This window comes from Pelophylax lessonae (assembly GCF_965119305.1).
Source record: "Pelophylax lessonae genome assembly, chromosome: 3".
NCBI lineage: Eukaryota > Metazoa > Chordata > Amphibia > Anura > Ranidae > Pelophylax > Pelophylax lessonae.
Window position 1 is genome coordinate 637204324 of NC_138770.1, and position 12566 is coordinate 637216889.

The 12566-nt window shown below is 39.6% G+C and overlaps 1 protein-coding gene across 1 annotated transcript in view; it reads left to right on the plus strand.

Moving 5' to 3' along the window:
* Positions 1-12566, plus strand: part of ABCG8 (ATP binding cassette subfamily G member 8) — a 40547-nt gene that overhangs the window by 6940 nt on the left and 21041 nt on the right. The window contains exons 2-7 of the mRNA XM_082249840.1: positions 63-167; positions 333-483; positions 4372-4610; positions 7639-7771; positions 8788-9057; positions 10754-10916. Coding sequence (XP_082105966.1) covers positions 63-167; positions 333-483; positions 4372-4610; positions 7639-7771; positions 8788-9057; positions 10754-10916 — 1061 coding nt within the window. The remainder of the gene's footprint in view (positions 1-62; positions 168-332; positions 484-4371; positions 4611-7638; positions 7772-8787; positions 9058-10753; positions 10917-12566) is intronic.

The window sequence follows — 12566 nt, forward strand, 5'->3', positions numbered from 1 at the left end:
TTTCCTAGTGCCCTTTATTTAAGAAAGTTTTTGGACCAACATATGCCTGTTTTCCTTTGCAGTCAGACATAGTCCCGGACTTATTTGTGCCTGAAGCGGACAATAGCTTGTATTTTACATACTATGGACCACCAAATGTCCTTGAAGTTAAAGATTTGAGCTATCAGGTAAGGATGTGGGGAAAAGAGTAATATACTTTACCATATCGGACATTGTGAACCTGTTATATAAAGCACAGGGGCACTACATTTTAAATATCTGTACTTTTTAATAATTAACACGTTCAGGTAACTGAACAATTCTCAAAAATGTGTAAAATATGTTTTTTCAAGGTTAATTTAAGTGCTCAGATTCCATGGTATGAAAAGCTTGCTGAGTTTAAAATGCCCTGGGAATGGAACAAAGGATCCGAAACTGCGGCTATGACAAACCTAAATGTGAGAGTCAGTAGTGGACAAATGTTAGCAGTCATCGGGAATTCAGGTAAAGAGGTTCTTTTGTTTTTTTTTTGTTTTTGTTTTTTTTTTAAATATGATATTATTACATCCTTCTTGTCTGCCTTCTTTCATTCCTTCATTACATCCTTCCTGCCTATTCTTGTGTCTATCCTTCCCCACTTTTCAGCATTTTTAATTCCAACATTTGGCACATTTCAGACAAGTTTCATAATTTAAGGCAGGCAAGTCAAATTGATTTTACAAATAAGATATAATTTAATTTAAATGTAACTTGTTGTCATGTATTAAGTGCAGGAGATAGAATGACAGAGGTCTGTAAGTTTTCCACAGTGGTCCAGGAATATAGGCAGACAGCTTTTATTATTAAATGATTCTCATTCTCAGTAAGATATCACATTTTTACTTGAAATTTTTTTTTCTGTGAAAAACGTAATGTATTTCTAGATTTTTTTTTCAACGTTATGTTTTTTAAAAATTCTAATCAATTAAACATACATGTAGAATAATGGACAGCAGACAGATAAAAGAGTCACTACTTTGAGACAGGAAGAAACTTCATACAGGTGGTTAAAACTGATTATGTTAATAAGGTAGATCAAGAAAAACGACTGCAAGTTACTGAAACAGCAAAATAGATATAAAGATTTTGTTTATTATAACCATGGTTCTTGTTTTAAGGGAAAGAGCACATGTACCTCATACATAATAGTGCATTATGTCCCATTTATGATTTAATGCCTTTAGGGATTTGACTATCCAACTTAGAAATCCCAAAAACTTCTCTTCTACTGAGAACTGAGCGACGATGACCTCCCGTTTTAGGGGGATCCCCCCTTTCTATGATCTGTACCCTGAGGGATTGCAAATTGGATATGTGCAATGCAGAAAGCATCTTGCCACATTTGCAGTTTTTTAAATGGTAACATTTAACTAGTGGCCCCTCGTTTGAACATACAGTTGCCTGGTGGTCCTCCCTACATATTGTAGGTTACAAGAGGTACAAAGGATGACATAAATCGCAAATTTAGTCTGGTTATTTATCAGCTGTCTGAATGGGAAAGAACCACCATTTGCACTAGAGAGGACCGCATGGGGATCTGCTACGAATGGGCAACTCGAGCATTGCACGGATGTTACCTCGTAATATTTTTTACTGGATTGTGACATCTATTTTTGGAATCCGCCACACTTAGCTACTGGTAGTCCTTTTCTAACACATGATTCTAAAATGTTTCTCACTACTATATTTTTAAGTTGACTTTCCAGCTGTCCTTCTTCCTCACCCTATAGGATGGGGGACCCTCAATCCCAGTCTATAACAGCACAATATTCTACTCAGCTATAAGATCTTGATCTTTTTATGTGACAACACTGAAGTAATTACACTTGTCATGTTGGAATACTGCCCTGCGGCCCAGTCTCTGAAGGGAGGGGATCATGCTCTGCTTCAGTATGTCAAGGTACATGTTGGCATTCATGGTTCCCTTAATGAACTGTAGCTCCCCAGTGTCGGCAGCACTCATGCAGCCCCAGACCATGACACTCCCACCACCATACTTGACTGAAGGCAAGACACACTTGTCTTTGTACTCCTCACCTGTTTGACGCCACACACGCTTGACACCATCTGAACCAAATAAATTTATCTTGGTCTCATCAGACCACAGGACATGGTTCCAGTAATCCATGTCCTTAGTCTGCTTGTCTTCAGCAAACTGTTTGTGGGCATCATTTTTAGAAGAGACTTCCTTCTGGGACGACAGCCATGCAGACCAATTTGATGTAGTGTGCGGCGTATGGTCTGAGCACTGACAGGCTGACTCCCCACCCATTCAACCTCCGCAGCAATGCTGGCAGCACTCATACATCTATTTCCCAAAGACAACCGCTGGATATGACGCTGAGCACATGCACTCAACTACTTTGGTCGACCATTCCGAGGCTTGTTCTGAGTAGAATCTGTCCTGGTAAACCACTGTATGGTTCTGGCCACCATGCTGCAGCTCAGTTTCAGGGTCTTGGCAATCTTCTTAAAGCCTAGGCCATCTTTATGTAGAGCAGTGGTTCTCAACTCCTGTCATCAGGGCACACTAACAAGCCAGGTTTGCAAGATAACTGAAATACATCACAGGTGATATAATTTGCTGCTCAGTGATTGCATTGTTCTTGTCTACATCTCCCCAAGGTAATACTTAAAATTTGGCCTGTTAGTGGGTCCTGAGGACAGGAGCTAAGAACCACTGATGTAGAGCAACAATTCTTTTTTTCAGATCCTCAGAGAGTTCTTTGCCATGAGGTGCCATGTTGAACTTCCAGTGATCAGTATGAGAGAGTGAGAGCGATAACACCAAATTTAACACACCTGCTCCCCATTCACACCTGAGACCTTGTAACACTAACGAGTCACATGACACCGGGGAGAGAAAATGGCTAATTGGGCCCAATTTAGACATGTTCACTTAGGGGTTTACTCACTTTTGTTGCCAGCGGTTTAGACATTAATGGCTGGGTGTTGAGTTATTTTGAGGGGACAGCAGATTTACACTGTTATACAAGCTGTACACTCACTAATTTACATTGTAGCAAAGTGTCATTTCTTCAGTGTTGTCACATGAAAATATATAATAAAAGATTTACAAAAAATGTGAGGGGTGTACTCACTTTTATGAGATACTGTATATTATATACTGTATATAGAGTATATATACCGAGTGCATTGATAAGGATAGTGTAACTAAACAGGGCAACCCTAACCGGGTACCTCCGTTGACAGATGCTCCTAGTGCTTCCCGAGGAGCTCCAAGCACTCCACCAGACACCGTAACCACTTCAGACCCCACGAACTGCCGCAGCTTGGTTAGGGTCTCGCAATCTCCTACCCACCCTGGATCTACGACAAGGCTCCAGGTTCCTGTGGGCGAACCTCCTTTCCCCAGAGAGTGCCGCACGAACAAGCTCTTACACTAGCTCTTACAAGAGCTTAGTGATTCTCTAAGGGAGTACGGAGAACCATAGCAATCCCTTGCAGCAGATTCCCCCAATAAGAGACAAGGCTCTAGATTGAGGGTGAAGAACTAACTCTAGAACAACTTTATTGAACAAGACTTATATACAGTTTTCACCCACAAGGTTACCACCCAGGTGGACCTTGATGAAGATTGGACGAAAATTCACCCACCATCCAACAGGAGCAGAGTTTTACACTCTCATAGAGTGTACACAAAAATATACAATGTGGGACAACCCCCCCCCCCCCCCTTAGCATCCAATCCACATATCTTTATACATCCCATAATACATTTCTCTTAAGGCAGACAGACAGAACAATGAGAAGTCATTAGCACTTAACAATGAGACAGGGCAATCCACATTCCCTCCCAATACACAAACAAAAGGAAAACCTTTCGGACATTGAAAGATATGTAATATACACAGCATTTAGGAGTTACAGATTTCATGGCAAATGGGAATAAATCTTAATATTTCTATATGGAGATATTGCTGACAAATATGAAGCAATCCAAACCATTACTTATCTGTCTTTAAATTCCAGTGACGGTGAATACTGTCACATAGATGGTTTTTGGATATTTGAGTTATTAGTTAATAGGGTACAGGATTCATAGAGACAGCTTTTCAAGTGTTTGTTGGTTTTATTTATTTGCTTGGATGCCAGCATACTCTGAACCCTGTGCATTTGGGCCTGAAGTCACCATTTGTAATGTTTTGGTCAGTTTTTATTACTTTTAGAGATTACGTTTTTTCATTTAATCTTTTTTTACTCTAATTTGCATTACAGAGAAAGATAAAGAGTGTTTCTTCCAGGCATTTGCTATCGTTCTTTTTTTTTTTTTGCTGCAAGACAAAGAGAATTTTTTGTAAATATATTTAAATTATTTTTTCTTTGGTTTAGGGTGTGGAAGGACAACTCTTTTAGACATCATTACATGTAAGGATGAAGGTGGGAAGATTAAATCAGGACAAATTCTCATTAATGGGAAACTAACCACAAGGAATTTAGTGAAGAAGTGCGTTGCTCATGTCCGTCAGGATGATCAATTGTTGCCGCATCTCACTGTCCGAGAAACGCTGTCATTTATAGCCAAACTCCGCCTCCCTAAATCCTTCTCAGATGAGCAGCGGCAAAAGCGGGTGAGCAGCAAATTTACGTGAATACAACCATTTAAGTGTATTCAGCTATGTACGTTCTTTAATTTTAGCTGCATTAACAGACTACATTTTTTTTGTTTTTTACCTTTTTATATATTAGATGTACAAAATGTAATATATTGCAGCCTACCAGTCCATAGATGTGGTGGCTGTATTCCCTTTTTTTTTTCCATTTTTATATTTTATATTTATGTGGCAAACTTCTGAATGAAACACTTCCTGTCCCTGGGTGGCTACACGTATGCACTGTATCAATGGAGGAACCATGGCTTCCTTCCAAGCTGCTCCCCTGATCTGGCCTACAAATATGTCTTTTTCTAGTCATCTCCTCTCCACTTCATGGAGAGAGGGGAATCAGTAGTTTATAGAAGACAGCTTGGATGGATGTTTGTGCTTTTTGTTAATTTCAGAGGACACATGACAAGGACACAGCATTTCTGGCAAGATCAACAGGTATCTTCTGTGCTTGCTAAAAATGTTCTTTGAAATGTAGCCACCACAACTAAAAACTGATAAGCGCCAATATAGTAAAATTTTGTTCTTGGGTTTAAATATCCTTTAACACTTGTGGTCATGGAGATGTGAAGGTAGAAATGATTCCTGGCATATGATTTCTGACAGTTTTCTAGAACTTTATTTTTGTTCAGTAAAATTAGTAATAAGAATCTTCGCCAGCACACCTAGGTATAGTTAAAGTCTTGTCATTTTTTGACATAAAACAAAAGGCATCACAGGCTGATGTTTAATTACTTTGTAGGATCTTTTATCAAGGAGTGCCCGCAGCTTGTGATGCCTATTGCTTTAGGTGAATAATAGACAAGACTGTACCCAGTGGTGTATTTTGGTTTTGTGCTGCCCTGGGCAAGCCTAAAATCGGGCACCCCCTATCTAAATTTGTCTCATCCCTTCCTGTCCGTTGACACCCGCCGCCATTCAATCTGATCCTGTCCACCAAAAACAGATGGATAGGGGGTCTATTCCTCACCTGTCTGGCAAATTGGATTGGATGGCAGTCAGATGGAGATGGAGTAGAGGAGAGCATAGAGGACAGATCAGCTGCTTGGCAGTCAGATTCACTTTATGTGGAGCCCGTCCATGTGAAAGGGCTCTTACTATTTTTTTTTTTTTAATGTTTTTTTACAACTTTTTTTTGGGGGTAAAATTGTATTTTTTACATTTTATATTATTTATGTAATTTATGCATTTAGCTTATTTTTTTTTTGGGGGGGGGGGGGGGGGAGGGTTTGGAGAGACATCAGGGGTCTAAACAGACCTCTAATGTCTATTTTTTTTTTTTTTGAGACATTACATCTAAACAGACCTCTAATGTCTCTTTTTTGAGACAGAGAAAGGGACTGAGCCTGAGCTGCACTATATAGAATGAGATAGGGGGTCTGTATAGACACTCATGTTCATTCATAAAATGAAATATAGTAAACGGTGTATATTTAATTCACAAACTGACAAATATTAAACACAATTTACTATATGTCAGTGATTAATGAATACAGAAGCAATCAGTACTGTGATCGCTGTTTGCATTCTTTCAGGAAAGGAAGGGAGCTGGTAAAAACATGTTTACAAGCTCCCCCCCCCCCCCCCCCCCGCTCTCCATCTATCCCACACTAGCAGCAGCCCCTGCAGCCGGTAGGAGGAGGGAGGAGGGAGAGCCAGCCAGTAGCTTCGGTGTGAGGGGGTACCCAGCACTTACTGAGGTAGGGGGCAGTGAAGGGGGGGTCTAATCAACAGGGGCGGGGGTCTGTTTGGCCAAACACACCCCTCTATGGCTGCCCTGCAGCTCCCAAAGTTGGCAGGAGGGCAGAGGAGGGAAGCTGACAGCTGCAGAAAATCGGGTGTGCGAGGGCAGGCAATCATTGCAGCAGGGTGAAGTGGCAAGGAGAGGGAGCCTGGGGACCCCCCCCCCCTGACAAAAATGCTACCCAAGGCAAACTCCTTGTTTTCCCCCCAATAGATATGTCCCTGACTATACCTATACTTAGGTGTGCTTGTGAAGAAGCTTTTTTCCTTATGATTTGTGCAACCCACGAGTTCAATACAGCATCCTGCATGAACTTTGGTCAAGCCTATAAGTTGTGCAATGTATAAAACACAACTTCAATGTTAATATGAGCTGAAACTGAAGCTATACAGGTCTGTCTCTAATGTTTGTAACACAGACATATCATCTTAGTTCAGCCATTAGCCCCTTATTTTGCAGCCCTGATGAAGGGGAACCCCTGGAACACGATGGGTGTTTTTAATTAAATCAAATAAAGATTATTTTGGACACATATGAGTGGAGTGGTGCTTTCAAGCCTCACCTTTAGTTCACAATTCTATAAAGACTAAGACTCTTTGGGACATGAGAGCTGCCTACACATCCACAGGGACCATCGGTGTATTCATCTCCACAAGCACACCTAGTAGTCCAGAGCTTCTCTTTCCTACTACAATGTTCGTTTTGCAGAATCTCCTGACAAGGCTAAGTTATCTAAATATTGCTTCGGGTTTAAAGCTGAAGTTTAGTTAACCCCAGCAGTACCAGACAATCTGTGCTTTGGGAAGGACCTTTCTGCAGTTGGGAGAAAATGTCTATGCTATGCAGCAGCCAGCTGGACATGGGACACACTTCATTGAAGGTAAGTTATGTCCCTGGTGCTGCATAGCAAAAAAATAAAATAAAATTAACACATTTTTAGCTTTAGAATAAAATCTGTCCCCTTCAGACTCAAAGGACTTGTTTAAACCAGGGCAGTAATCTGCACTGCATTTTAAACATAACCATAACATTTTGAAATTTACACTAAAATCTGACCCACTGACAATGAGCACCAGAGCTAGCAGAGAGACAGAATCACCCCAACGGGGAAACAAAGATCAATAAAAACCTGCCAGGGGGTTTACCACTTCCACACTTTATCTAAAACTAAAAAAGTTTTTTTTTCTAGGGTAACTTTAACTTAAACCCCTAAGTGCTGCTTGTGAACATGATATTTTAATTTCTTGCAAGGTGGAAGACGTTATAGCAGAGCTCAGGTTACGGCAATGTGCAAACACTAAAGTGGGGAATGAGTACACACGAGGAGTGTCTGGAGGAGAGAGGAGAAGAGTCAGCATCGCCGTCCAACTTCTTTGGAACCCTGGTAAGAAGTTACAGGTTAGCAATTATGTTACCAGTTATGAACCAGCTACTGCTTTAAAGTGAATCCGTTGTCAACTTATGGACATTCAAGTAATTACACATTTCAAGCCAATAGTAAATATTCTTTAAAACAAGCCCTCACTGACTTTTGTAGCTGCAGGCACTGTAGAGCAATCAGTCTTTAAAATTCACAGCAAATGTATTAAAGCCATTGGGATTGATTTGCTTTAAGCTGCAGGCACTGTAGAGGAATCCACTTTTAAAATTCACAGAAAAAGCATCAAAGCCACTGTAGAACAATCAGTCTTCAAATTTTACAACAAAACCATTGAAACCTTTAAGGTCGATTTACTTAAAGCAATCAGGTTGTTCATTCTGCAAGGGACTTTTTCTCTTAGCTTAATGAAACTGGGAAAATTCACTTTGCAATCACATGCAAGTACAATTAAAATAGTAAACAAAAAAAAACCCTCCAATTTCCCTTGCAAAGTGAAAATTCCTTCACAGTGACAACAATAAATGAGCCTTAAAACAAGCCTCCATTGGCTTTTGTAGCTGCAAACACTGTAGAGCAATCCAGCTTCAAAATTTAAAGCAGAAGCATTGAAGTCATTGTGGTTGGTTTACAAAATTCAGCTAGGCTGTTCACTTTTAAAGTTATTTTTTTAAATTTGCAAGGAGCCTTTTCCTTAGTGAATGTGGTGAAATTCTATTTGCAGAGAAAACCCAATCACATGCAAGGAAATAGAAAAAAAACAACAGTATTTTGCTCGTACATGATAGGATGATTAAAGTCAGCAAGCAGAGCCTTACCTCCATCAATAAGCTAAGGGGAAATTCCCTTGGAAAGTGAAAATTCCCTTGCAGTCAACTGCCTATTTACCTTTAGTAAATCAACCCAATTATCTCAGAAGTGCATTTTAAAAGTTTGTATACTAAGGATCATCAGTATTCTTTTACCATCTCAAAAACCTCCAACCCCAACCACTTTCAGTTCATTCCTCTTTTGTCTTGCAGGCATCTTGATTCTTGATGAACCTACCTCTGGCTTGGACAGTTTTACCGCTCACAATCTTGTAATAACCTTGTCCAGGCTCGCCAGGGGAAACCGTTTGGTTCTATTGTCAATCCATCAGCCCCGCTCTGACATATTCCAACTTTTTGACTTGGTTCTCCTACTATCATCAGGAGCCACAATCTATTCTGGAACAGCAAAAGACATGGTGCAGTATTTCACTTCTATAGGCTATCCATGCCCAAGATACAGCAACCCTGCCGATTTCTATGGTACGTCAATTTACAATCTTCATCAATTCAGTTTTGGCTGCTAGAATACAGATGATTTATTCCACAGTACAATGCAAGCCCCCATTCGTTAGCGTTTTAAAAGACTTTTGAACCTTAAAGAGATTTCCACTCCCTGCCATCGGGGCTGGGGGAGAGACAAAAAAACAGTGGAGTCAAAAAACAGCAAAAAACTTACTTGAGTGAAAAAGGTTAGAAGAAATGTCATTCTTTCTGCTTTCTGTGTCTGGAGGAGATCTCCCTCACTTCTTATCTAGATGATACCACATAAATCAGGGTGGGATAAAGTGTCAGTAGGACAGGAAGAAGGAGAAATCTTTGGACAGGGACACCAATAGCAATATATACCTAAAACTGATTTGAACCCTTCTCCAATATGCTAGAGTCAATTAAAGGTGGTCAAAGTTTATGAAGAGATTTTATTACCCCAGAAGTTGGAAAAATGGTATAGAGTCAACTGGGGGAGGCGAAATTGGTGCAATTGTCTTTAAATGGCTCCTTAGAGTTAGAGGAAATCCTATCAAGTATCCTACATCTGTTTTTGTGTCACAAATGGTCCCCAATTAACCTCCTTAGACCCCGTTCACACTGGGGCGACCTGTCAGGTAAAAAAAAACACAGTAGATTGTATTTTTAAGCATATTTGGCTGACATAGCTCAATACGCAAAGGTGAGAGTTTCTGTTTCCAACTGAGAGTCGATCCTAAAGTGAATTCATGAAATCTGACCTGGGCACATAGATCTGTAGTGTTTACTTGACTCTCTCCAAAGCCCTAAGTCCTGTATCTTTCTGCTGCTCCGTTCCTCTGTTATCAGCATGATAACGTCTTACAAGTTCTCCGACACAGGAGATAAAAGCAGCTAGAAATTTGTGTCAGGGAAGGGACTTAGAAACAGATAAGCAGAGAGCTTGTCTATTCACAGTACAGGCAGCTCTGTAAGTTTCTTCGTTCCTCTGCCTTTGTAGAGGAGGGGGGTTGTGCCTTTCCTCCAATCAGCTCAAACACAGTGTATGCCTAGACTCTGCTCCCAATGCTGAAACAGGAAGAAACATTTCTAACACACTGTGCACTTTCTAAAGAATATAGAAAGCTGAAGACAGCAGATATGCAAGTAAAACTTACAGTATGTAGTAGGATTGGTTTCATCTCTGTGTATCATCTGAGGTTGTTCACTTCATTGGGTTATGTGAGGGTTTATATCCACTGTAACTGAACTTGAACATAGTTAGATGACTGTTGAAACATATCACTAACTTTAAACAAGAAATGTATGGGGGGGGGGTTGACTCCAAACAGTAATTTGAAAACTGTCTGTTTGAATTTTCCTGTTACAAAAATATTCTGGGGTTATTTGACTAAAGACAACTTGACTGTTTGCTTTGCAAGGGATGTTGCACTTTGCAAGGGAATTTACCAAGAACTTAGTGACTGTGATGATATTTCACTTTGCTCATAATACCCAATCACATACAAGGCAAATAAAAAAAAAATAAAAAAACAGAATTTTTGCTTGTAAATGATTAGATGATGGAAGTCAGCAGAGCTTCACCTCCTTCGCTAAGCTTTGGGGAAAATTACCTTGCAAAGTGAACAGCCTTCTTGCCTTCAACCCCTTTGACTATATGAGTGTGCCCTGACACCTTGTGTACAGTGATATCCCTCTTACTCTTTATTAGTTGATCTCACCAGCATTGACCAGCGATCCAGAGATCAGGAGATGGAATGCTTGGAGAGAACCAGATCTCTGGCTGATATTTTCCAACAAAAAGTCAAGGATTTTGATGATTTTCTGTGGAAGGTCCAAGATGAAAACAAAGAACGAACCTCCAGTGAGACTCGGTATGTTTGTGTATTTGAAGTTTCTGGCTGTCCAGTTATGGCCTTCAGTTGCAGGCCTGTTGAGTTGCATTGGCTGTCCTCCTGTGTTTTGGCTGCTTTATATGATAGCGTGAGAGTGGCTTTAGCTAACACTGGTTAAATGTCTATACCAAGTTCAATATTCTTAACTATGGGGGAAATTATTTTTTGACCCCCTGCAGATTTTGTAAGTTTGCCCACTTATAAAATGAAGAGTCTATAATTTTTATCATAGGTGTATTTTAAATGATAGACAGAAGATCAACCAAAAATCCAGAAAAAAATCACATAAAACAAATGTTATAAACTGAGTTGCAGTTCAGTGAGTAATATAAGTATTTGACCTCCAAGCAAAACAAAACATGACTTAGTACTTGTGAGCAAACCTGGTCACTAACTACAAGAAACATCTTACTTCTGTGATTGCCAACATGGGTTTCTCCACCAAGTCCTAAGTCATGTTTTGCTAGGGGATCAAATACCTATTTTACTCAGATGACGCCCAGTGGGAGGGACGGAACGCGTAAAGCAGAAACTTACCGTCTGACGCCACTTCTGGTGGTTGGAACGCATGCGGAAGCGGTGCCCACCACACTATCAGGAGAAGCAGATTGTCTCAAACCTTTATGTAAGTGGATTGTTTTAACCTTTTGAATAAACTTACATGTTTACGCTATAGAGATCTCTCTTTAATTACATATATCCTAACTTGGGAGTTATTACTCCGAAGACCTTCCATATAATATTAGCATACCAAGAAGAAAAATGACATGCAAAGATCCTTAATGCTGAACAACAACTTATGCTCAATTTCCCCATTTAATTGGTGAGTGGGGACACAGGAGGGGAGAACAGTGTGACTCACATATTATCCTGATTTCTAGTACTGGCACTTCAATCAATTGATTTATATCTATATTATCACAAGGACTATATTTTGCATATTTGTCATTCATGAATTGTTGAACATTTATTTATTCATATTTATTGCTATTTTATGAATTGTTCATTATTTAATTTTGCACTTGGCACTTTATATTTATCACTTTTTTTTTCATATTTATCACAGAATTATTTATTTATTTTAGAGCAGCGCTGATACACACGCTGTCTATTTTAAAGGAACACACCACCTTTATATCAGCAGCAGCCTTTTATAAGAAACACATCATTTTTAGAAAGTGACATTGTTCATTTATCTTTCACTGTCTATACACAATCATTTTAGTGTGTATTATTCATTGTTTATTTATTCACTGGGAGGAATCATTTTTGTAAATAAGAGCAGCGCTGATATCCATACCATACAATATTTTACTCATTGCACTGCAACTCAATTGATAACATTTGTATCATGTGTTTTTGCTGGATTTTTGGTTGATATTCTGTCTTGAGCATTTAAAATACACCTTTGATAAAAAAAAAAATATAGACCCTCCATTTCTTTGTAAGTGGGCAAACGTACAAAGTCTGCAGGGATCAAATAATTAATTTCCCCACTGTATATCATCCCCTCCTGCCTGAAATTAAACCTACTTGCAGCTACCAACAATGCTTAACAAACATACCCTCCCCCACCCAACTGTAAAATGACTTACATTCTTGCAGGTAAATGTCTGCTACAGGGCTTAC